General features: G+C 45.8%; 1 protein-coding gene and 1 pseudogene across 1 annotated transcript in view; one reads left to right on the top strand and one right to left on the bottom strand.

Annotated features, from left to right (window-relative positions):
* The window catches only part of LOC141167327 (adhesion G protein-coupled receptor E1-like), a 129,745-nt gene extending 116,453 nt beyond the window's left edge, over nucleotides 1-13,292 (bottom strand). The window contains exons 1-3 of the mRNA XM_073654749.1: nucleotides 13,286-13,292; nucleotides 12,811-12,906; nucleotides 11,692-11,775 (exon numbers count right to left, since the gene is read on the bottom strand). Coding sequence (XP_073510850.1) covers nucleotides 11,692-11,775; nucleotides 12,811-12,906; nucleotides 13,286-13,292 — 187 coding nt within the window. The remainder of the gene's footprint in view (nucleotides 1-11,691; nucleotides 11,776-12,810; nucleotides 12,907-13,285) is intronic.
* Nucleotides 13,293-21,204: 7,912 nt separating this feature from the next.
* LOC141167326 (adenylyl cyclase-associated protein 1 pseudogene) lies at nucleotides 21,205-22,470 on the top strand (annotated as a pseudogene).
* The last annotated feature ends 239 nt before the right edge of the window (nucleotides 22,471-22,709 follow it).

The raw sequence follows: 22,709 nt of genomic DNA, 5'->3' as shown, positions 1-22,709 counted from the left end.
AGCCAAGGCATGCAACTTTTTTTTCCCATTGTCCGAGGACCAAGCCCAGATCTTTGTGTCAGCAGTGATCGTAGGAAAGATAGTCCTATAGGGGCAAAGAAATAAACATCCAAGGTTTCTTCCAGCTAAGAAAAGGGATTGATGTTACCTGATCAACTACATTTGAGTGAGTCAAAAGAAGGTCTGTTCGTCATGACAATAGATCATGACTAGTGTTGAGCCACCCCCGTAGTGTTCGAGTTCGGTTCGGTTCGTCGAACACCCGTGTGTTCGCCGAACTGTTCGTCGAACTGTTCGTCGAACACCTTCGAACACCGTTAAAACCAATGGCAGGCAAACAAAAACACATAGAAACACATAGAAAACACCTTCAAAGGTGTCCAAAAGCTGACAAACTGCTCAGAAGACACAACTAACACATGGAAAAGTGACAAGTACATATAGTCATGCGAAAAGAAAAGAGGTGGAGGAGTAAAAGGAGGGGGAGACACAGATATAGGCATGTCATGCCCTTCTAAAATCCAAAAAGTGAGAAGCCGAGACGGCCAGTCCGCTCCTGCCCGTGCCACCTCCGTGTCGCCGGGTTTGTGCCAGAGCCGCGGTGAACCCTGACTGCCAGCCCCCCTCTCCCAATACTGGTGCCTGTCCGCTGGTGGGTCGAGAGAGCCCCCCTGTGGTGGAGGCAGCTCTAAGCTTTTTAATTTAAATTGTCCCTCTAATTTGAATGAATACACTTTAAATCCATTTACAAGGATCTATTGGAGGGCAAGTCTCATGCCAGCAGCCGCGTAATTCCAGCTCCAGTAGCGTCCACTAAAGCTGCTGCAGTTAAAAAGCTTTTATAAGGATCGAGCTCGGCTGTCCACCGCAAGGCATCCTAGTGCCAGTCCCAGCCCCTATGCCTTGGGGTGCCTCCTGATGCTCTTCACTAAGTATCCCGTGGTCCCGAAGCATTTCCTTTGAAAAAATTAAGTGTCCAAACTACAGGTGGTGTAGCTTGCTTAACAGCCGGGATAATCCGCTGACTAGCAGACACTGCTACTAGGCACAAAGTATTTCCTGGGCTAGATGCAGTTAAAAATTTGTAAGTAGATACTCTCGTTGGATGCTGAGAAAGCATTCCATAGAGTCTCCTGGCACGCCATATATGATTCTCTTAAAAAGCTTGGGGTAGGGGTCTAGGGGACCCTTTTATAGCCAAAATCACGGCCCTGTATCACAATACGTCACCTAGGCTGAAGATAAATGGAACTGTAGCACCGAGGGCTCGGTTGCTACAGACGTATTGCACCTCACCCAGAGGTGTGATATCTCACTCTCAGATAAGGATGGAGTGTGGATCAGGACCCGACACCTGCATGCATTACACCACATTGCCGTGGGGCAGGGCGACCAATATGCCCCTGAGATGGGCACGACAGTCCCTGTCCCTGGCTGGAGTGGGGGGAGGGAACACTGAGGAAGGGGAACCCTGCAGTGCAGGAGCAGGGAGGAAGCAGTTCCTGGGTGCATTGAGAAGGGAGTATAAAAGGTGGGCACCATCTTAGTTCAGTGCAGAGAAGTCTGAGCAGAAGTGGCAGGGAGCAGGGGCTCTGCATGAGCTCTGCTCCGGAGGCAGGCCTAGTAACAGAGGCCCAGGCCTGCAAGAGGGAGAAGGAAGGAAGAGGAGCGGAGAAGGCTCCAGGAACGAGGAATGAAGGGATCCCAGGGGTGCGGACGGGCGAGTCGCCACCGCACGCCCGAATCCACCTGCGTGGAGGGGTCAGGCCAAAGGGGGAGACCGGTCCCCGAACTAGTGGAGGCAGGAAACGACCCTCAGCTAGAAACCGGAGGCTCTGACATTTTATGTGGCGCAGCCCCTTGCTCCACCCGCTAGGAAGGCACCACATAGGGTCAGGGAAACTGGCGCCAAGTTTACCAAGAGGAGGCCCGAGGCAGCCGGACAGAAGTGTTGGTAAGAAAGGCCAGACAAAGGACACACAAAGGGGGTCCTGTGAAGCGCTCCAAAGTTATCTGGGAGTTGTCTGAGCCCCTCACCTGGTGAGCACAGTACGACGTGGGCAGCCGTTACCTGCAGACGTGGTCTGGATAATAAGAACTGTGAGTAAAGGCCCTGGATTGCATCACTGACTCCGTGTCATTACTGCTGCTGCCCTGCACCATCACCCCCATCCTCCGCATACACTGCCCTGAGGCTATACTCCTCCCGTGGGGAGTTATGCTACGCTCTGCTGCACCCACAACACCAGCCTCAGCGGTCTGCCCTGTAGCGGCGGTTCACTCTGACCGCAATCCACGGGTGGCGTAGTCGGACATTTAAACATCAAAACCACATAAATAGTTCCGCCACTGGTTTGACCGCCCTGAGCCACGGAACCGGATCGCCGCCACGAAGACTACAACCACCAGCATCCACCAAAAAGGGTCCGGCTCCGGATGTCCCAAGGCCCAGGGGGTGCGTCAGAACATTTTCATCACCTTTCACAATCACCAATGGGACAAGGCAGGGATGTCCTCTGTCCCCTCTCTTATACATCCTAGTGACGGAGCACCTGCTCTCATCAATTCGCCATAACCGCAATATTAGGTGGATTGAGGTGGGAGGCACCGAGTACAAGTGCTCTCTATTTGCTGATGATGTCCTAGTATATATCACTCAATCACATATATCCATCCCTGCTGTTATGGCTGAAATAGATCACTTTGTTACATGGTAAAATTTTAAAATCAATGCAGCGAAGTCTGAGGCCCTCGATGTCTCCCTCCCTAAATCCATATAGGATTCCATCCAGTCCAACTTTCCCTTTGCCTTGCCCTCACAGGGTATCAAATACTTAGGAATTCCTATTCATAGAGACCTCTCCCATCTATGTTATCTTAATTTTGGGCCCTTTATTGAACAATTCCATACAGACCACGGTTGGCAAGTTGGAACTGTGAGATTCACTACGTGCACCACTGGTATTTTGTGGAAAAGCACATGTAAGATTCTGCAACAGTCTCTGCTGATACTCCTGCATGCGTGCATCCCTTTCTATGGCAGGAATAATTTCTGCAAATTTACTTTTGTACCGGGGATCTAACAGTGTGGCAACCCAGTAGTCAGGATTATTTCTAATTCTCACAATTCGAGGGTCATGTTGCAGGTAGTGCAGCAAGAAGGCACTCATGTGTGTTGCGCATCCAGGAGCACCAAGTCCCTGTTGTGTTGGTGGCGAGGTAACAATCATGCTTCCTTCCTCTGTCCTCTCCCCCCAACCTCGCACAACAGAAATGTGATCAAGGTCTCCCTCATCTGATGAGTCTTCCATCAGTTCGTCCTCCACTTCTTACTGGGCTACTGCACCTTCCTCACTAGTTTGGCTGCTACCATGCGCCCTGGTAAAACCATCTCCCCCACCCTCACATGCCTGCCGCCTTGGTGCTGCCGACCTTCTGGACCTTGCAGATGTTAGCCCTTCCGCATACAACTCCTCCTCCTCTACTTCCTCCACCTCCTCTTGTGCCACCACCTGACTCCGAATTCTGTTTAACATGTGCTCCAGCATGTAAATCACCGGAATAGTCATGCTGATAATGGCATCGTCAGCACTAAACATCTTCGTCGCCATTTCAAAACTGTGCAGAAGGGTGCATAGGTCCCTGATCTGAGACCACTCCTCCAGCGTGATTTGTCCCACCTCTGAATCTCGTTGGCCCAGGCTATACGTCAGAACGTATTGCACCAGGGCTTGTCGGTGCTGCCACAGTCGCTGCAACATGTGCAGAGTTGAATTCCACCGGGTAGGCACATCGCATTTTAGCCGGTGAAGTGGCAGGCCCAACGACTTCTGTAGAGATGTAAGTCGCTGAGCTGCGGGATGCGAACGGCGGAAGTGAGCACACAGCGACCGTGCCCTCTGCAGAAGGCCATGTAGTCTGGGATAGTGGGCTAAAAATTGCTGGACAACCAGGTTCAACACGTGAGCCATACAAGGCACGTGTGTGACATTGCCCCGGCGAAGGGCCGCACCCAGGTTTGCAGCATTGTCGCACACGGCCTTCCCTGGTTTCAGGTCCAGTGGAGACAACCATTCATGAAATTGGTTCTCCAGAGCTGACCACAACTCCTCAGCTGTGTGACTCACATTTCCCAGACATTTCAATGTAAAAACCGCCTGATGACGTTGAGCCCTACTGCCAGCATAGTAAGGAGGTGTGCAGGATCCCTTCTGCGCAGTTAGAAAGCTTGTGGCATGACCAGACAGGCTTTGGGTGCAGGTGGAAGACCGAGAGGAGGTTGAGGAGGCAGAAGCAGTGGAGGAAAAATGACATAAAGAGGATTGACGCACAACTCGTGGGGACGGCAAGACTTGGACAGCAGCCCCTTGTCCTGCTGTCACCATAGTTACCCAGTGCCCAGTCAGCGACATGTAACGCCCCTGTCCATGCCTACTCGTCCAAGTGTCTGTGGTGAAATGCACCCTGTCACACACAGAGTTTCTCAAAGAAGCGGTGATGTTGTGTGCGACATGCTGGTGGAGCGCAGGCACACCTTTCTTTGAGAAGTAGTGCCGACTGGGCATCTGGTACTGGGGCACTGCGACGGACATAAGGTCTCGAAAATCCTCTGTGTCCACCAGGCGGAAAGGCAGCATTTCTGTAGCCAAGAGCTTGCAGATGGTGAAATTCAACCTCTTAGCTTTCTCATGGCTAGGAGGAAATGGTCTTTTACTTGTCCACATCTGAGGGACCGAGGGCTGGCTATTGTGCTTAGACGGGGTTGATAAGGGTGTCCCCGGCAAACTGCCGGTCTGTGAGGAAGATGCAGGCAGACATGTTAGGTTGCCTTGATCCAAAGGTGGTGCTATCGATGTCGGACAGCGCTCAAGACCAGCTGGTGTTACCACCTCCAAAGAAAATGATGACCTGCCAATCACGCTGGCTGTTGCGGGTAAAGAGGTGGCAGGTCTGCGCCCCAAAACAGGTGTGACTGCTGTCCCCCCAGTCACAGAGGATGAAGAGGCCGCGGATGCACAAGATATGGCAGACGGTGGTTGGCCCGGCCGGCTAGACCGCATTGTAGCACACTGAGCTTCCCACTGCAACTTATGCTTCATGTCCATGTGCCGGTTCATGCATGAAGTACTCAAACTATGTATTTTTTGGCCTCTACTTAGCTTTTGCTGACAAATGTTACAGATAACACGAGTTGGGTCATCTTTATCGATCTGAAAAAATGCCCAGGCTATGCAAGGCTTAGCACCCATGCGACCTGAAGAGCCACCACGACTTGTGGTGAGAGGCAGAGTTGTGTTTGAGGATGCAGTTGTTGACGTGCTTCCAGTACTACGTCTCTGTCCAGGAAGGCGCAACCTGACCTCGTCGTCACTAGCATCTTCCTCCACCTCCTCTGCTGACCTCATCTCTTGGCTGACTGTGGGTTGACAGTAAGTGGGATCTCCGACCTCATCATCATCACCCTGTGCGTTATCACACCCGTCGTCCTCAGAGCCAACCTGTTCCTGCCCTGACAAAAAACTAAAGTTGTCGCTCCAATCAGGTATTTGAGTCTTATCATCGTCTTCCTCATTGTCTCCACCAACAGGAGTTACAGTTTGGGAATGAGGGTCTACATTATGGTCAGAACCTTCTGCGTCTGGTCCTGGATCCGACTCATAAAGATTCTGGGCATCAGTGCAGATCATTTCCTCGTCTGGATTCACAGAAGCGCTGGAGTCGACCTCTGATTCCCAGGCTATAGTATGAGTAAACAGCTCTGCAGACTCAACCATCTGTTCTGCCTCATACTCAGACGGGCAGCTGGAGATTTGGGAGCTGTGAGGAAGCAAGTGCGATTTGGGTGACACCTTTGAGGACTGGAGTATTTGTGATGTTGAAGTTGATGTGGAGGAGAGCCCACTTAAAGGAGCACTTGATATCCGTTGAAGCACCTGCTGTTTTTGTGCCTCATCTGGAATTTGTAGCGATTGGCGTGGCCGTAAGAAAGGGATCTTATCACATTGTCCGCTAAAAGAAGTAGACATTTTAGTTTGGCTGGAAGATGGTCTTTCTTCTGCACCTACCCCACGGACACAACCTTTTTTCCCCTTCCCAACACGCCTATTCCCCTTTCCACCAGCAGCAGGCCTTTTTCCACTCATTTTGGTGGTTAACTAATTCACAACTCTGGAGTTGTTTGCACAAAAAAACAATGGATGGTAACCGAGCAGAGCTGAGTGGCCAAACTGTGGTATTAGGCCAAAACTATTGGCTGGGTTAGATGCAGAAAAAAATTATTTTTAATTTGCAACCTGATGGAGGTCAGTATAGATGGACTAATAGACCAAGTCCCACACACCGCTAGAAGCCCAAATATTTTTTCAGAGCTAGATGCAGAAAATTTTTTTATTCAATTTGCAACCTGATGGAGGTCAGTATAGATGGACTAATAGACCAAGTCCCACACACTGCTAGAAGCCCAAATATTTTTTCAGAGCTAGATGCAGAAAAAAATTATTTTTAATTTGCAACCTGATGGAGGTCAGTATAGATGGACTAATAGACCAAGTCCCACACACCGCTAGAAGCCCAAATATTTTTTCAGAGCTAGATGCAGAAAAAAATTATTTTTAATTTGCAACCTGATGGAGGTCAGTATAGATGGACTAATAGACCAAGTCCCACACACCGCTAGAAGCCCAAATATTTTTTCAGAGCTAGATGCAGAAAAAAATTATATTCAATTTGCAACCTGCTGGAGGTCAGTATAGAAGGACTAATAGAACAAGTCCCACACACTGCTAGAAGCCCAAATATTTTTTCAGAGCTAAATGAAGAAAAAAATTATTTTTAATTTGCAACCTGATGGAGGTCAGTATAGATGGACTAATAGACCAAGTCCCACACACTGCTAGAAGCCCAAATATTTTTTCAGAGCTAGATGCAGAAAAAAATTATTTTTAATTTGCAACCTGATGGAGGTCAGTATAGATGGACTAATAGACCAAGTCCCACACACCGCTAGAAGCCCAAATATTTTTTCAGAGCTAGATGCAGAAAAAAATTATTTTTAATTTGCAACCTGATGGAGGTCAGTATAGATGGACTAATAGACCAAGTCCCACACACCGCTAGAAGCCCAAATATTTTTTCAGAGCTAGATGCAGAAAAAAATTATATTCAATTTGCAACCTGCTGGAGGTCAGTATAGAAGGACTAATAGAACAAGTCCCACACACTGCTAGAAGCCCAAATATTTTTTCAGAGCTAAATGAAGAAAAAAATTATTTTTAATTTGCAACCTGATGGAGGTCAGTATAGATGGACTAATAGACCAAGTCCCACACACTGCTAGAAGCCCAAATATTTTTTCAGAGCTAGATGCAGAAAAAAATTATTTTTAATTTGCAACCTGATGGAGGTCAGTATAGATGGACTAATAGACCAAGTCCCACACACCGCTAGAAGCCCAAATATTTTTTCAGAGCTAGATGCAGAAATTTTTTTTATTCAATTTGCAACCTGATGGAGGTCAGTATAGATGGACTAATAGACCAAGTCCCACACACTGCTAGAAGCCCAAATATTTTTTCAGAGCTAGATGCAGAAAAAAATTATTTTTAATTTGCAACCTGATGGAGGTCAGTATAGATGGACTAATAGACCAAGTCCCACACACTGCTAGAAGCCCAAATATTTTTTCAGAGCTAGATGCAGAAAAAAATTATTTTTAATTTGCAACCTGATGGAGGTCAGTATAGATGGACTAATAGAACAAGTCCCACACGCTGCTAGAAGCCCAAATATTTTTTCAGAGATAAATGAAGAAAAAAATTATTTTTAATTTGCAACCTGATGGAGGTCAGTATAGATGGACTAATAGACCAAGTCCCACACACTGCTAGAAGCCCAAATATTTTTTCAGAGCTAGATGCAGAAAAAAAATATTTTTAATTTGCAACCTGATGGAGGTCAGTATAGATGGACTAATAGACCAAGTCCCACACACCGCTAGAAGCCCAAATATTTTTTCAGAGCTAGATGCAGAAAAAAATTATATTCAATTTGCAACCTGCTGGAGGTCAGTATAGAAGGACTAATAGAACAAGTCCCACACACTGCTAGAAGCCCAAATATTTTTTCAGAGCTAAATGAAGAAAAAAATTATTTTTAATTTGCAACCTGATGGAGGTCAGTATAGATGGACTAATAGACCAAGTCCCACACACTGCTAGAAGCCCAAATATTTTTTCAGAGCTAGATGCAGAAAAAAATTATATTCAGTTTGCAACCTGATGGAGGTCAGTATAGATGGACTAATAGAATGATGCTATGCCCAAAAGATTTTACTTCACTAGGTGCAGTAAAAAAATTGGTATTCTACACACAGGTGGTATATCTTGCAACACAGATAGGCTACTCCACTGACTAACACACTCTGCAATAGGCCAAAAAGGATTAGCTTTGCTAGATTCAGCCAAATGCTGTGAAAAAAACTTGCACAGCACTGGCACAGACCTGCCTGGCAAAAACTGATAGGAACTGATGTAACCTAGTCCTGAAAAGGACTGCAATTACAATTAGTCTTTACTCCCACAATCTATCTATTTAAGAGCACAGACCTCCCTGATAAAAGTCGTAGGAAACGCTGTAACCTAGTCCTTAAAAGGACTGCAATCACAACTATTCCCTACTCCCAAGCTATCTGTATATTTGTGCGAAAATTGGCTTGAAATTAACAAGGTATAGCGCACACAGCAACAGCGGTGCCGTCTAACACGCAGCTGCAGCAGTGAGAAAATGGTGGCGACGGGGAAAATGGCTTGGTCTTATAGGGCAAAGACATGTGACATACACTGCCAATGACACATGCCCTTGCTTGTGTGAAAAAAAGCACTTCGCTCCGTGTGTGCGCTGCTGATAGGCTGACAGATTGCACCTCCCCACTGCAAATGCGGGAAAGAGAAAAAAAAATGGAGATCTTCATTGTTCCTGCAGAGATCCATCCCCTGCCCCTCCCCCCACCCCGCTGTACACTCAAACTGCGTATTAACATTAATTTTCATCATTACTGAGAAAAAATCCAGTTATGATTTTGGTGCACGAACAGTTATCGAACATAACCTCGAACAGCCGAATTTTTCTCAAATTGTTCGTGTTCGCCGACCGGCTCGAACACCGCCCAAAACAGCTCGAATTTGAGATTGGCGAACAGTTCGAGTAGAACAACGCTCATCTCTAATCATGACTATGGCAGCAGATTGGCAATCTGACAAATGAAAAATTGAGTTCTGTTTTTGTGAAAAATAAGCAGATTCTTATATGACTATATTGCAATACCAGACACAGCCCATGGACAAGAGTGGCAGTGTTTCAGAGAAACAATCCTTTTACAGTATCTCATTCAAGAACAAATGGTGCAGAATTTGTTCTAATGCCACATTTAACAGTATTGTATTATCGGATATTATGACTAGCAGTGGTGTATTGCATTTTATTTCCATTTAACCTCTTCTAGAAAGGACAAAAAATATTTTTTACTATTGACAATGCCATTATGTTATTAATAAAAAAGGATAGTGCACTACAAGAATCAGCATAGTTTGGTATGTTCTTCTATTAGATTAGAAATACACACGTGGTCAAAATTGTTGGTACCCCTCGTTTAATGAAAGAAAAACCCACAATGGTCACAGAAATAACTTGAATCTGACAAAATTAATAATAAATTAAAAATCTTTGAAAATGAACAAATGAAAGTCAGACATTGCTTTTCTGCTTCCGCTGAATTTTTAAAAAAATTAAACTCATGAAATAGGCCTGGACGGAAATGATGGTTCTTCTTAACTTAATATTTTGTTGAACAACCTTTTGAGGCAATCACTGATATCAAATGATTCCTGTAACAGTCAATGAGACTTCTGCACCCCTCGACAGGTATTTTGGCCACTCCTCATGAGTAAACTGCTCCAGTTGTCTCGTGGTTGAAGGTTGCCTTCTCCAGACGGCATGTTTCAGCTCTTTCCAAAGATGCTCAATAGGATTTAGGTCAGGGCTCATAGAAGCCACTTCAGAATAGTCTAATGTTTTCCTCTTAGCCATTCTTGGGTGTTTTTAGCTGTGTGTTTTGGGTACTTATCCTGTTGCAAGACCCATGACCTGCGACTGAGACCAAGCTTTCTGACACTGGGCAGCACATTTCTCTCTAGAATCCCTTGATAGTCTTGAGATTTAATTGTACCCTGCACAGATTCAAGACACCCTATGCCAGATGCAGCAAAGCAGCCCCAGAACATAAAAGAGACTCCTCCATGTTTCACAGTAGGGACAGTGTTCTTTTCTTGATATGCTTCATTTTTCCACCTGTGAACATAGAGCTGATGTGCCTTGCCAAAAACTTCCATTTTTGTCTCATCTGTCCATAGGACATTCTCCCAGAAGCTTTGTGGCTTGTCAACATGTAGTTTGGCAAATTCCAGTCTGGCTTATGATTTTTTTTCAACAATGGTGTTCTCCTTGGTTGTCTTCCATGAAGTCCACATTGGATCAAACGATGGATAGTGCGATCGGACACTGATGTTCCTTGAGCTTGAAGTTCACCTTTAATCTCTTTAGACGTTATCCTGGGCTCTTTTGTTACCATTCGTATTATCCATCTCTTAGATTTGTCACCAGTGTTCCTCCTGCGACCACGTCCAGGGATGTTGACTACAGTCCCATGGATCTTAAATTTTCTGAATAATATGTGCAACTGTAGTCCCAGGAACATCAAGCTGCTTGGAGATGGTCTTATAACCTTTACCTTTAACATACTTGTCTATAATTTTCTTTCTAATCTCCTGAGACAACTCTTTCCTTTGCTTCCTCTGGTCCATGTTGAGTGTGGTACACACCATGTCACCAAACAGCACAGTGAGTATCTGTAGCCCTATATACAGGCCCACTGACTGATTACAAGATTGTAGACACCTGTGATGCTAATTAGTGGGCACAACTTGATTTAACATGTCCCTTTTGTCACATTATTTTCAGGGGTACCATCATTTCTGTCCAGGCCTATTTCATGAGTTTATTTTTTTTGGACTTTCATTTGTTCATATATTTTTAATTTATTATTACTTTTGTCAGATTCAAGTTATTTCTGTGACCACTGTGGGTTTTTTCTTTCATTAAACGAGGAGTGCCAACAATTTTGACCACGTGTGTAAATATGGAAATTATATGAATTTTTAATATTAAAGGGGTTTTCTGGGCTTTTGATATTGACAGCCCAGATCACTGTGGTTCTGACAGCCAACACTTGCATCATTCAGCTGTTAATAGTTCTGGCGGCGGCCGGATGTAGACATTGAACGAAACTGCACTGCGAAGTTCCATTTAACATGTAATGGTCGCTGGTGAGTACTTCGCATCATCTCCTATTCATAAGAATAGATGCTGCTCTGCAGTACACAGCAGGGTCTGCTACATATTGAATAGAGTTGCGCAGTACAGCTCCATTCAATGATTATATCTGGCCGCCCTGGAGCTATTAACAGCTGAATGGTGTGAGTATTGGGTCTCTGACCACCACCGGTCTGATGATTTATCATAAGGGTAAGTATATCAAATGCCCATTTAAGTAAAATCCAAGAAAACAGCAAAATCTACAAAATTCAAGGAAATAATTAACATCTCACACTAAGTTGATGACTCTTATGCAATACCCACCTGGTTGTGTTGTCGGATCTACTGTACGCACGCTTCCCATGGTCCTATATGATGTCAGCAATGAACTAGTGGTGGTACTTGGGGCTGATGAAGAAAATTTAAGAAATGTTTTTTTAAGCATGTTTCTTAGCATAGCTATCAATGCATGTTCGTTTGTGGCACAATCGCGCCAATGAGCACAATGAAGGAGTCTCAGCACTCCAACGCACACTGCGACCCATTGGTTCTCCTGTTGGAGGGGATCCTGGGTCTAACATTGACGGTCTATACTAAAGACACAACATCTAGAGAAAATCCCATAATCCAAGAAAATACCTTTAATTTATACAGTTTTCTTACCTGCACATACTCCATTCAGTTTCACTAGAGTAACACAGTTACTTTGTTGTGTGCAAATGTCATTGCAGTGGCAGGCTTGTGAACGACAAGTGGCTCCAGCAGGACAATCTGAGTCCTTCGTACATTCATTTACCAGAAACAATTACCATATATCAAAATTAATTTTGGACAGACTCAGAGTTAAACTGGCTCACCTGACAGGTTACCTTTTAAGGGATTTTCCAAATACCCAAATGCTAACTTTGTGGCCGTTTATACAGAGCCGCCATTCCTCTAGGCTCCTCATCTGCAGCAGTAAGAGTTTCCTAAACTAAGCATGGCTGTCAGACATTCATACATGTGGCTCCATAATGATTCCCATGGTGTGCTCTCAAGAAACTAAGCATTTATCACCGGTGACTGCTAATGTTTTTTTCAATTAGAGATGCGAGAAATTATCTAGTAATGTAAAGGGGGTGCAGAACCCAACTAAACAGAAACAGATAGATGTGTTTTTATCAAAATGTAAAAAATCTTGTGAAAACTTACATTAGAAACCCCATAATGGGGTTGAAAAAAATGTAGTCCAAAGAATGAAATGATTATATTGTTCCACTTAATCAAAAGTTTTTTTGTGATGGGTATGGCCATATTTAGACCAGACTGAGCCTGATTTCACACATTCTACACGAACTCAACAATCTCATAGGCATATAACAGGCTATTGAATTTTGGTTAGAAGACCAGACATTGTGGTCTGTTGTCAGACCGTGAATGTTGGACTTGTGAAGACAGCCTTACCTGTACATGCATAGAGCCCTCTGTCATTTAACTTGGCAACAAATCCATCTCTACGACAGACACATGGGGAAGTATTTCCTTTTGTTTTACAGATCTCTAAGGATAAACATATGGATCAATGAGAGTATGAAAACAGGTTTTAGGATTATCTACACATGGAAAGTCAAGAAGATACTACCCTTAGCCAATATTGGGGGATTCCACACATATTTGCAAAAGAAGCAAGGGTCATAGTGAATAACTGATTTTCTTTATATGGTCACACTATAACGCAATATGAGCATAGCCAATTTTGCCCTCACAGGGTGTAAGGATGCAGGTCCAGGATGGTATATATGTGTCACAGAGGTGGTTTGCTTCGGTGATGTGAAGCCCATGAGATAAGGCACCAGTTAAGTAGTTGCTGAGAGATCTTTTAATGGGCCCAGATTTTTGAGTCCGGGTTTTAGGAGCGGCCACAAGAGCTGGGCGTTACTGGCCATTTCCGTATCTCCACACCAGGGTTTGAATGGCTTATTTAAGACAGCTCAGCTACCTCAGAGTCTATCTGGGAGTGAAGGTGGAAGGACCTATAGTTTACTGATTAGTTTTGTTTGGAGGTTGATTGGAAGTTACCCTAATTGTAAAACGGGTGAGCCCACATTGCTGGACATTGAACATATTGCCATACGGACTGTTTTTGTTTTTTTGCTCACTTTGATGCTGGCGAAAAGGCTGTTTTCTGTGTGTACTGATATGAGAAAGCGAGGATCCCTACAAGGGGTTCTCCTTTTTAGACAACTTTTTTTTCATCTGAAGCATCTCCTGATGGACTATATAATGTCATCTAATAGGAAGTGGACACCCCATTATGAAACCAAGAAGTGGTGATAAATTAGACGAAAGTTTCTAAACATGCAACAAATTTCTCATCTAGCATGAGCCACTAGTATATTTGACCCATTTTAAGACTGTCTCGTCTAAAGCCCCCCATACAGAATAGATACTGTAGCTGTTGGCTGAACCATCTTTTGGTCAACAGCTATCTCTCATGAGTCTTCCATATACAAGAATGCTCGACTTAGCCAAGCGCTCTTTTGTTTTTTATGAGAGAGCTGCTGCCAGACATCTATGCCAGAGGCTTATAGCAGGGCAAACAAAAGGAACAGCAGCCCAAATTCGGACATGCCAGATCCTTATATACCCCAACATCATCTGTTGGTGGAGAGTTGGGAGGAATCCATATACAGTGGACTGTTGGAAATATTAGACTAATGTGTATGGAGAACCACAATCCTAGGTCTGTATACTGGCACAAGTAAATGAAGAGATGTACAGTACAGACCAAAAGTTTGGACACACCTTCTCATTTAAAGATTTTTCTGTATTTTCATGGCTATGAAAATTGTACATTCACACTGAAGGCATCAAAACTATTAATTAACACATGTGGAATTATATACTTAACAAAAAAGTGTGAAACAACTGAAAGTATGTCTTATATTCTAGGTTCTTCAAAGTAGCCACCTTTTGCTTTGATGACTGCTTTGCACACTCTTGGCATTCTCTTAATGAGCTTCAAGAGGTAGTCACCGGAAATGGTTTTCACTTCACAGGTGTGCCCTGTCAGGTTTAATAAGTGTGATTTATTGCCTTATAAATGGGGTTGGGACCATCAGTTGTGTTGTGCAGATGTCTGGTGGATACACAGCTGATAGTCCTACTGAATAGACTGTTAGAATTTGTATTATGGCAAGAAAAAAGCAGCTAAGTAAAGAAAAACGAGTGGCCATCATTACTTTAAGAAATGAAGGTCAGTCAGTGAGAAAAATTGGGAAAACTTTGAAAGTATCCCCAAGTTCAGTTGCAAAAACCATCAAGCGCTACAAAGAAACTGGCTCACATGAGGACCGCCCCAGGAAAGGAAGACCAAGAGTCACCTCTGCTTCTGAGGATAAGTTTATCCGAGTCACCAGCCTCAGAAATCACAGGTTAACAGCAGCTCAGATTAGAGACCAGGTCAATGCCACACAGAGTTCTAGCAGCAGACACATCTCTACAACAACTGTTAAGAGGAGACTTTGTGCAGCAGGCCTTCATGGTAAAATAGCTGCTAGGAAACCACTGCTAAGAACAGGCAACAAGCAGAAGAGACTTGTTTGGGCTAAAGAACACAAGGAATGGACATTAGACCAGTGGAAAACTGTGCTTTGGTCTGATGAGTCCAAATTTGAGATCTTTGGTTCCAACCACTGTGTCTTTGTGCGACGCAGAAAAGGTGAAAGGATGGACTCTGCATGCCTGGATCCCACCGTGAAGCATGGAGGAGGAGGTGTGATGGTGTGGGGGTGCTTTGCTGGTGACACTGTTGGGGATTTATTCAAAATTGAAGGCATACTGAACCAGCATGGCTACCACAGCATCTTGCAGCGGCATGCTATTCCATCCGGTTTGCGGTTAGTTGGACCATCATTTTTTTTTTCAACAGGACAAAGGGCTATTTGACCAAGAAGGAGAGTGATTGGGTGCTACGCCAGATGACCTGGCCTCCACAGTCACCAGACCTGAACCCAATCGAGATGGTTTGGGGTGAGCTGGACTGCAGAGTGAAGGCAAAAGGGCCAGCAAGTGCTAAGCATCCCTGGGAACTCCTTCAAGATTGTTGGAAGACCATTTCCGGTGACTACTTCTTGAAGCTCATCAAGAGAATGCAAGTTGACGCGCCCCCTGGGCCGCGTGGGGAACCCGGAACCGGGCCTTTTTGTGGATGCTGGGGGTTGCAGTCGCCGTGGCGGTGACCCGGTCCCGTGGTTCAGGGTGGTCAAACCAGTGGCAGTCTATTTATGTGTTTTTTATGATTAAATGTCTGACTACGCCACCCGTGGATTGCAGTCACTGAGAACCGCCGCTGCGGGCAGACCGCTGAGGCTGATGTTGTGTGCGCAGCAGGGGGTAGTGTAACCGGCATGGATTTATATAGTGTGACCGTAAAAGAATGGTAAAAAATAAATATATAATTACCTTCTGATGGCCTGCCAACGTCAGCGGTTGCGTGACCCGTCACATGACTAAATGACGTCATGGTAGGTCCTTTTCAGACCATCGTGAGCTGCCGGCAAGCCAGGACGCATCGGATAAAGACACCGGGGGCAATCAAAAGGTAAGTATGATATTTATTTTTTATTTCATTCTTTTTTTTTTACAGATACTATGGTACCTGGGTCTGGAGGAGAGTATCCTCTTCTCCAAACCCGGGTACCATCCGCACATTGAAACACATGGAATCCGCATGTACAGATGCAGTGATGCAGATTACATGCGTTCCAATGCAAGTCAATGGCGGCGAAAACGCTGAGCTTCCGCAAAATAATTGGTAATGCTGCAGATTTTTCCACAATGATAATCCGCAGCGGAAATTTCCGCAGCATGTGCACAGCACATGCGGATTATCATTGGAGAACATGGCAGACCTTCTACCAAGTGTTTTTTAAGCGTTTCTGCAGCAGAATTGCTTAAAAAACGCATAGTGGGCACACAGCCTAAAAAAAATTATTATAATTAATATTGTGCCAAATTAATTTCACGTGAACTATCACATGATCTATCACAGGGGATCATGTGACATGTGATACATTAGGTGTGTGTGCGTGTGTAGGGGGGAGCCCGCGCCTTCTAAACTGCCCGGGGCCCTTGCTACTCTTAATCCACCCCTGGGAACCAGTAGTGGGTGTGGGTGGAGGAAGTAGTTAGAGGGAGCACTTTGGAAGGAGTATAAGATAGGGAAGCCATCTTAGGGTGGCAGGTTCAGTTAGGGAGGCTAGTTCAGTGGGAGCAGTTCAGAAGAACAGCTCGGGACAGTTCAGAAGAACAGTCTGGGAGCAGAGTCTCATTAGGAGATCTGCTCCACAAGTAGGGCCAAGTTAGGAGGCCCAGGAGGGGAGCAGGGAGTAGGCTCCGTTCTAGAAAGGATCACAGGGGGTACGTCGCGTGCAGGACGGCACCCGTACGCCCCGCATCTGTCAGAAGACAGAGGGATCGTTGCCGCGTTCTATTCCCCAGGAGGGTCAAGTAGGTCCGGGATCCGACGTACAGGAAGGACTTCAGAGCACCCGAGCGGGATTGAGAGTGGGCAGCACAGGGCAGGAGGGAGAAAGGCCCAGTGTGAAGACGATCAAGATAGGAACACAAGAAAGTGGGGTTCTGCCCGGTATTCCCAAGCTGCCTGAGGAAGGATTGAACCCCTGCCCGGTGAACGCAGCGCGATGCGGGAGGCCTTCCTCTGTACAGTGCACTTGTGGACTGTCTTAAGAACTGTGAGTAAAATCTCGGATAACTGCACTGTACTGCCTGCGTCCATTCTTTCATCAGCGCCAATGTTCCCCCCTGCACCACAACGCCCAGCGCAACCCACTCACTCTCACTTCACTGCACTGAGGCCTGCTCTACCTGTGGGGAGCCGTCCCATCATAAGCTGCCCTAACTTCTGCCTCAGAGGACTGTTGCAGCGCTGGTGATCCTCACCAGACACCACAGGTGGAGTCACGAACTTTCTATAAATTTTCCCCCTTTTTTTACTGACCGCCCTGGGTCACAGACCGGGCCAGCCACCGTGATATCCCCCAGCAACCCAGAGGCTCGGCTGCCGAGTACCCCACGGCCCTGGGGGTGCGTCAGATCTGGCGTCACGAACAGGATACGTGACCAGCCTGTACCGGCGGGTGAAGTGTGCCTAAAGAGTTGTGTTATGTTACTGAATGTGGCGCCCGCCCCAAAAGAACGGGCGCCATTATGTGCGTGCTAAAGGACAACAAAATGGAACCTCCCATCGTGGGCCGGGTCCCAGAATGGCGCCAAAAGCATACCCTGCCCCTTGCAACAGTGACTGTCCGCATAGATGTGTCCGTCAAGGCAGGGAGGCCGTCACAGGGAGTGACCGACAGCAGATTGCCATGGGACCGCCCCAGAAAGAAGAGAGGAGGAGGAGAAAAGGAATGGAGGCAGGGTGTGGTCTTAACCAGTCTAGACAGACCGCACCCGGCAGCCAGCATGGATGGACACGAAGACGAAGCCTCCACCCCTGGCCTGCTGCAGTGTCAAGCAAATCCCCTCACCCAGGAGGGAGCGACAAGCAAGCTGTCCCCGGAGGATGCCGAATTCCTCCAAGCAGAGGTGCAGGAGCTGAGCCGCAGAGTCAAGGAGGAAGAGGACATGCCCCTGCAGCCTGAGGCTGATGACCCGGCCAGGTCAGTCGGCAAGAACCAGGCCTACCCCAGGCGAGGACCCCACTACTAGTCCAGTAGGTGGGACTAAGAACTGTACATAGTCACCTGTAAGGGTACATTAGTTGAAAGTTTAAAATAGTGGTTTCTTAAAGTGAAGTGCCTCCCATAAAGGGAAGAAATGTTGTGGTTATGATCTTCTATGTAATGCATTCTAAAAAAAAATTTGCATATCAAATATACCGTGTTTTACTCTGTTCCAGCCCGCAGACGTGCTGTGTTTTACCAGGGGGGAGTGTGGCGCCCCTGAGGGTTCAGTCGCCACAGAGGTACTGCACCTCAACCGGAGGTGTGGTGTCTCCCTTCTCTCAGGTAAGGAGGGAGTGCTGCTCGGAACCCCAAACACCTGCATCCAACACTACACTGCTCCAGGCCAGCAGGAGGGGCAAGATGCAATGTATGCTTTCTGCTGAGCCCTTACCCTGGCTGGAGTGGGGGGAACCAAAAGGTAGGGGGAACCAGTAGTGGGTGTGGGTGGAGGAAGTAGTTAGAGGGAGCACTTTGGAAGGAGTATAAGATAGGGAAGCCATCTTAGGGTGGCAGGTTCAGTTAGGGAGGCTAGTTCAGTGGGAGTAGTTCAGAAGAAAAGCTCGGGACAGTTCAGAAGAACAGTCCGGGAGCAGAGTCTCATTAGGAGATCTGCTCCACAAGTAGGGCCAAGTCAGGAGGCCCAGGAAGGGAGCAGGGAGTAGGCTCCGTTCTAGAAAGGATCACAGGGGGTACGTCGCGTGCAGGACGGCACCCATACGCCCCGCATCTGTCGGAAGACAGAGGGATCGTTGCCGCATTCTATTCCCCAGGAGGGTCAAGTAGGTCCGGGATCCGACGTACAGGAAGGACTTTAGAGCACCCGAGCGGGATTGAGAGTGGGCAGCACAGGGCAGGAGGAAGAAAGGCCCAGTGTGAAGACGGTCAAGATAGGAACACGAGAAAGTGGGGTTCTGCCCGGTATTCCCAAGCTGCATGAGGAAGGATTGAACCCCTGCCCGGTGAACGCAGCGCGACGCGGGAGGCCTTCCCCTGTACAGTGCACTTGTGGACTGTCTTAAGAACTGTGAGTAAAATCTCGGATGACTGCACTGTACTGCCTCCGTCCATTCTTTCATCGGCGCCATTGTTCCCCCTTGCACCACAACGCCCAGCGCAACCCACTCACTCTCACTTCACTGCCCTGAGGCCTGCTCCACCTGTGGGGAGCCGTCCCATCATAAGCTGCCCTAACTTCTGCCTCAGAGGACTGTTGCAGCACTGGTGATCCTCACCAAACACCACAGGTGGCGTCACAAACTTTCTATAAATGTTCCCCTTTTTTCACTGACCGGCCTGGGTCACGGACCGGGCCAGCCACCGTGATATCCCCCAGCAACCCAGAGGCCCGGCTGCCGAGTACCCCACGGCCCTGGGGGCGCGTCAAGTACAACTTTTACACTGTTCATTTGGGTGCTCCAGCTGACATATAATCCACAGGTTCACAGTGTAACTTTTGTCAATCTACAATTGCCATTCAGCTCATTGAGCCTGACCCACCTCCTATCTACAGTATCTTAAACATATGGAGTCATGTGAGATTTGACTACTTCCTAAGGCAAAATAGGGCATTGTGCAACATTACACCGTCTATCTCCCTGTGTGCTAAAAATACCAGTCATTTGTTTACACACTACATTTTGTGGAATTTGGGTAGCGTGCAATACTTGATCCATTTTTTGGATCATTGCCTAACAGACTTCTTTCATGATTATTCCATTTGCTCTGCCATTTCCCCCCTTTTAACCCATGATTGTACTAATTACTGTACTTCATCCATATGTGTGTTTTTACATTATGGAATATGTTTTCCTATGACCTAATGTGAACTGCTGATCCTGAGGCCTGATTTTATTCAGTCTTCTGTTTAAATTTTTATGTATGTCTTGTTTTGTCTATATTGAAATTTTGTCTAATAAAAATACACCTTTTATTATTAACATACATCTCTTCATTTACCTGGGCCAGTATATAGACCTAGGATTGTGGTTTTCTGATTTAGAAGTGGTATGCAACCCCAAAAATTTTTATGGGACATGTGTTAATAATGTGTATGGAGGCCTTAAAATTTATATTATATAGATGGGATTAGTAAATGTGACCCTACATTTTTATTTTGTCTAGCAGTGCAGAGTTCTAGGAGTGCAGAAGTAGCAGTCGCATCAACCCTGGTGACTTTTGTGGTGGGTCAAAAAACATCTCTGTGACATAAAGCGTTACCAGTTACCAGTATTATAAATGGCACATAGTAGGTATTGGCCCATTACAGCTTTAGATAAAGACCAGAAGAGAGGTTCCACCTAGCTACAAGGTGATTGTGCCTAAGAAACCTGATAATTCAGTGACTGTAAAATAAAATAAAAAAATCACAAGATAAGTTGGTGCACAGTACCGAGACACTCTCCACCCGGGTAAGTGACGCTTGTCTTGTCCTTTGCATTGTAGAAATTTTGATCACATAAACAGTGGTTGCCATAGATTGACATCTTACAGAAGGAATGAGCGGGACACGGTTTCTGGTATGGATAACACTGAGTAAAATTTCATACAGTAAGGAGAAACCAACAATATGTTATCTATAAAACTAATTGAAGTATACGGTATATACAGTAATGTCAGTCTTTAAAATATTATTTCCATCATACATCCTCAACCTCTATATTACTATTACACATACATCAATGTCCTCATACATCTATATTACCTGTAATAGTGTAAGGGGGGTGGAGAATACATTGTGACAACAAGAGGGTTATTTTTTAATGTATGCCCTTTATTTACAGTATGTGTGATAGAAGTTGTTGCATTTTATCCTTATTGCCGGTTTTGTTCTCGGTTCTCCTCTAGGCTCTACCTCAAGGCTGTCCCTCGTGAATGCGGGAGGTCTGTCCACTAGGGGAACCATACAAAGCATAGGGATATAGTTTGCACTACACAGATTAGTATATAGTTTGGGATTAGCCCACCAGTTGGGAGGGGTAGAGCAGTTAATAGGAAAAACACTTCCTAGTTTTAGTCAGTCAAGGAGTTAAGTCTAGTCAGTGAAGAAGTGAAGGAGAGTGGAGTTCAGAGGAAGGCTAGACACTACAGTGTTAACAGATTCTAAGAAATGGATGCAGCAGAGGCGAAATGGTTCTGTCAGTACAATGCTCCTAACAGTATGAGGGCACATCCAAAGCTTTGTCTGGACGCCGGGACAGTCTTGCGCCTAAGGCCCAGAAGAGGTATTGAGTGTTATATCTCTGTCTCCCCTGTGAGGAAGATGTCAGCCGGGTCACGGCGGAAGGGAAGAATGGTGAACCTCACGGAAGCTGTTATGGCTGATAGGAAGTCCCTAGGGCCAGCAGAAGAAATTGGGCTAGGAACAGTTTCGGGCAGAAGGGGCGAACACTGATAGTACACAGGACAAAGGGAACATCACTATATATAGAATCTGTCTTAATTCGTTTGCTGCAGCCGTGTGTAACCAAATTGCACAGTAAAGCTGAACCTGTTAAACCAGATCCAAGGTCTCCTGTCTTGTCTGTAGCGGCATCCGGTCCCATGGACTGGGAGGTAACAAGGACTCCTGAACTAAAAGTGAGTTAAGAAAGAACCCCACAGCACCTCACACACCAATCAATCTCCTTTTTAGAAGAGGGGTTTCAGGGCAAAGAGAACTCAGTTCTGGCCCACAGCAAGCCGGCCCTGTACCCTCCTTCAATAAGATCAGAGGAAAATGGTTGCTGGTGTGTATGGTACATTTCCCATAGGTTTTTGTCATATTTGGTGTAAATAAACCAGCTAGACTGATTGGGACTATGGGGGCAATTCTTAAGCTTTTTCGCCAGATTTCTAAGAAAAAAAAGGTTTGTAAAGTTGAACTTTTTGTGCAAATGCATCCAAATCAGCTCAAAAGAAGGAACCGCCATTGCTTGAACTAGAAGGAAAGAAATGGAAGGTGGAAAACCACGACAATGCATCCAATCTGGTGATAAGTGACACTGACATAAAGCAGGTGGTTTATGTATACAAGTGTGTGAACAGCACCCTGCAAGTTAAGGGAAAGATCAACTCCTTTACTATAGACAACTGCAAGAAGCTCGGCTTAGTGTTTGAAGATGCAGTAGAAACCATTGTAGAAATCATTAATGCTTGTGATGTTAAAGTGCAGGTATTGGGTATAGTGCCAACAATATCCATCAAAAAGACTGATGGCTGTCATGTCTACCTAAGCAAGGACAGAATCAACTGTGAGATTATCAGTGCCAAATCATCAGAAAGGAATATTTTGGTCCCAGGCAGTGGAGGGGAATTTAGTGAGTTTCTGGTACCAGAAAAGACTGTTTGGAATGGTGAGAAGCTGGTGACCACAGTGACTGAGATAGCGGGGTAGAAGCAGTAACCCGCCTACAGTGACATGGGCTGGACACCATGTCCTCTCCAGCCCTCTGTGTTCTCTCGGCTGCTTCTTTCTTGATGATTTCTCGATCTGTAGATAGAGAACCGATCCTTACAGTTCTATGCTGATAATGTCCTACTCTACCACTCCTTATTAGTGCCAGAAGTCCACTGAGAGCTGATTATGCTAATCTGCCATCCTACCCCTCCTGTGCCAATAAAAAGGGAGAGGTT

This window comes from Phyllobates terribilis, unplaced genomic scaffold (genome assembly GCF_046119375.1).
Source record: "Phyllobates terribilis strain yellow unplaced genomic scaffold, ASM4611937v1 Scaffold_11__3_contigs__length_659146591, whole genome shotgun sequence".
Classification (NCBI taxonomy): Eukaryota; Metazoa; Chordata; class Amphibia; order Anura; family Dendrobatidae; genus Phyllobates; species Phyllobates terribilis.
The sequence above is the reverse complement of the archived record's forward strand: the minus strand, read 5'-3'. Positions and strand labels throughout refer to the sequence as shown.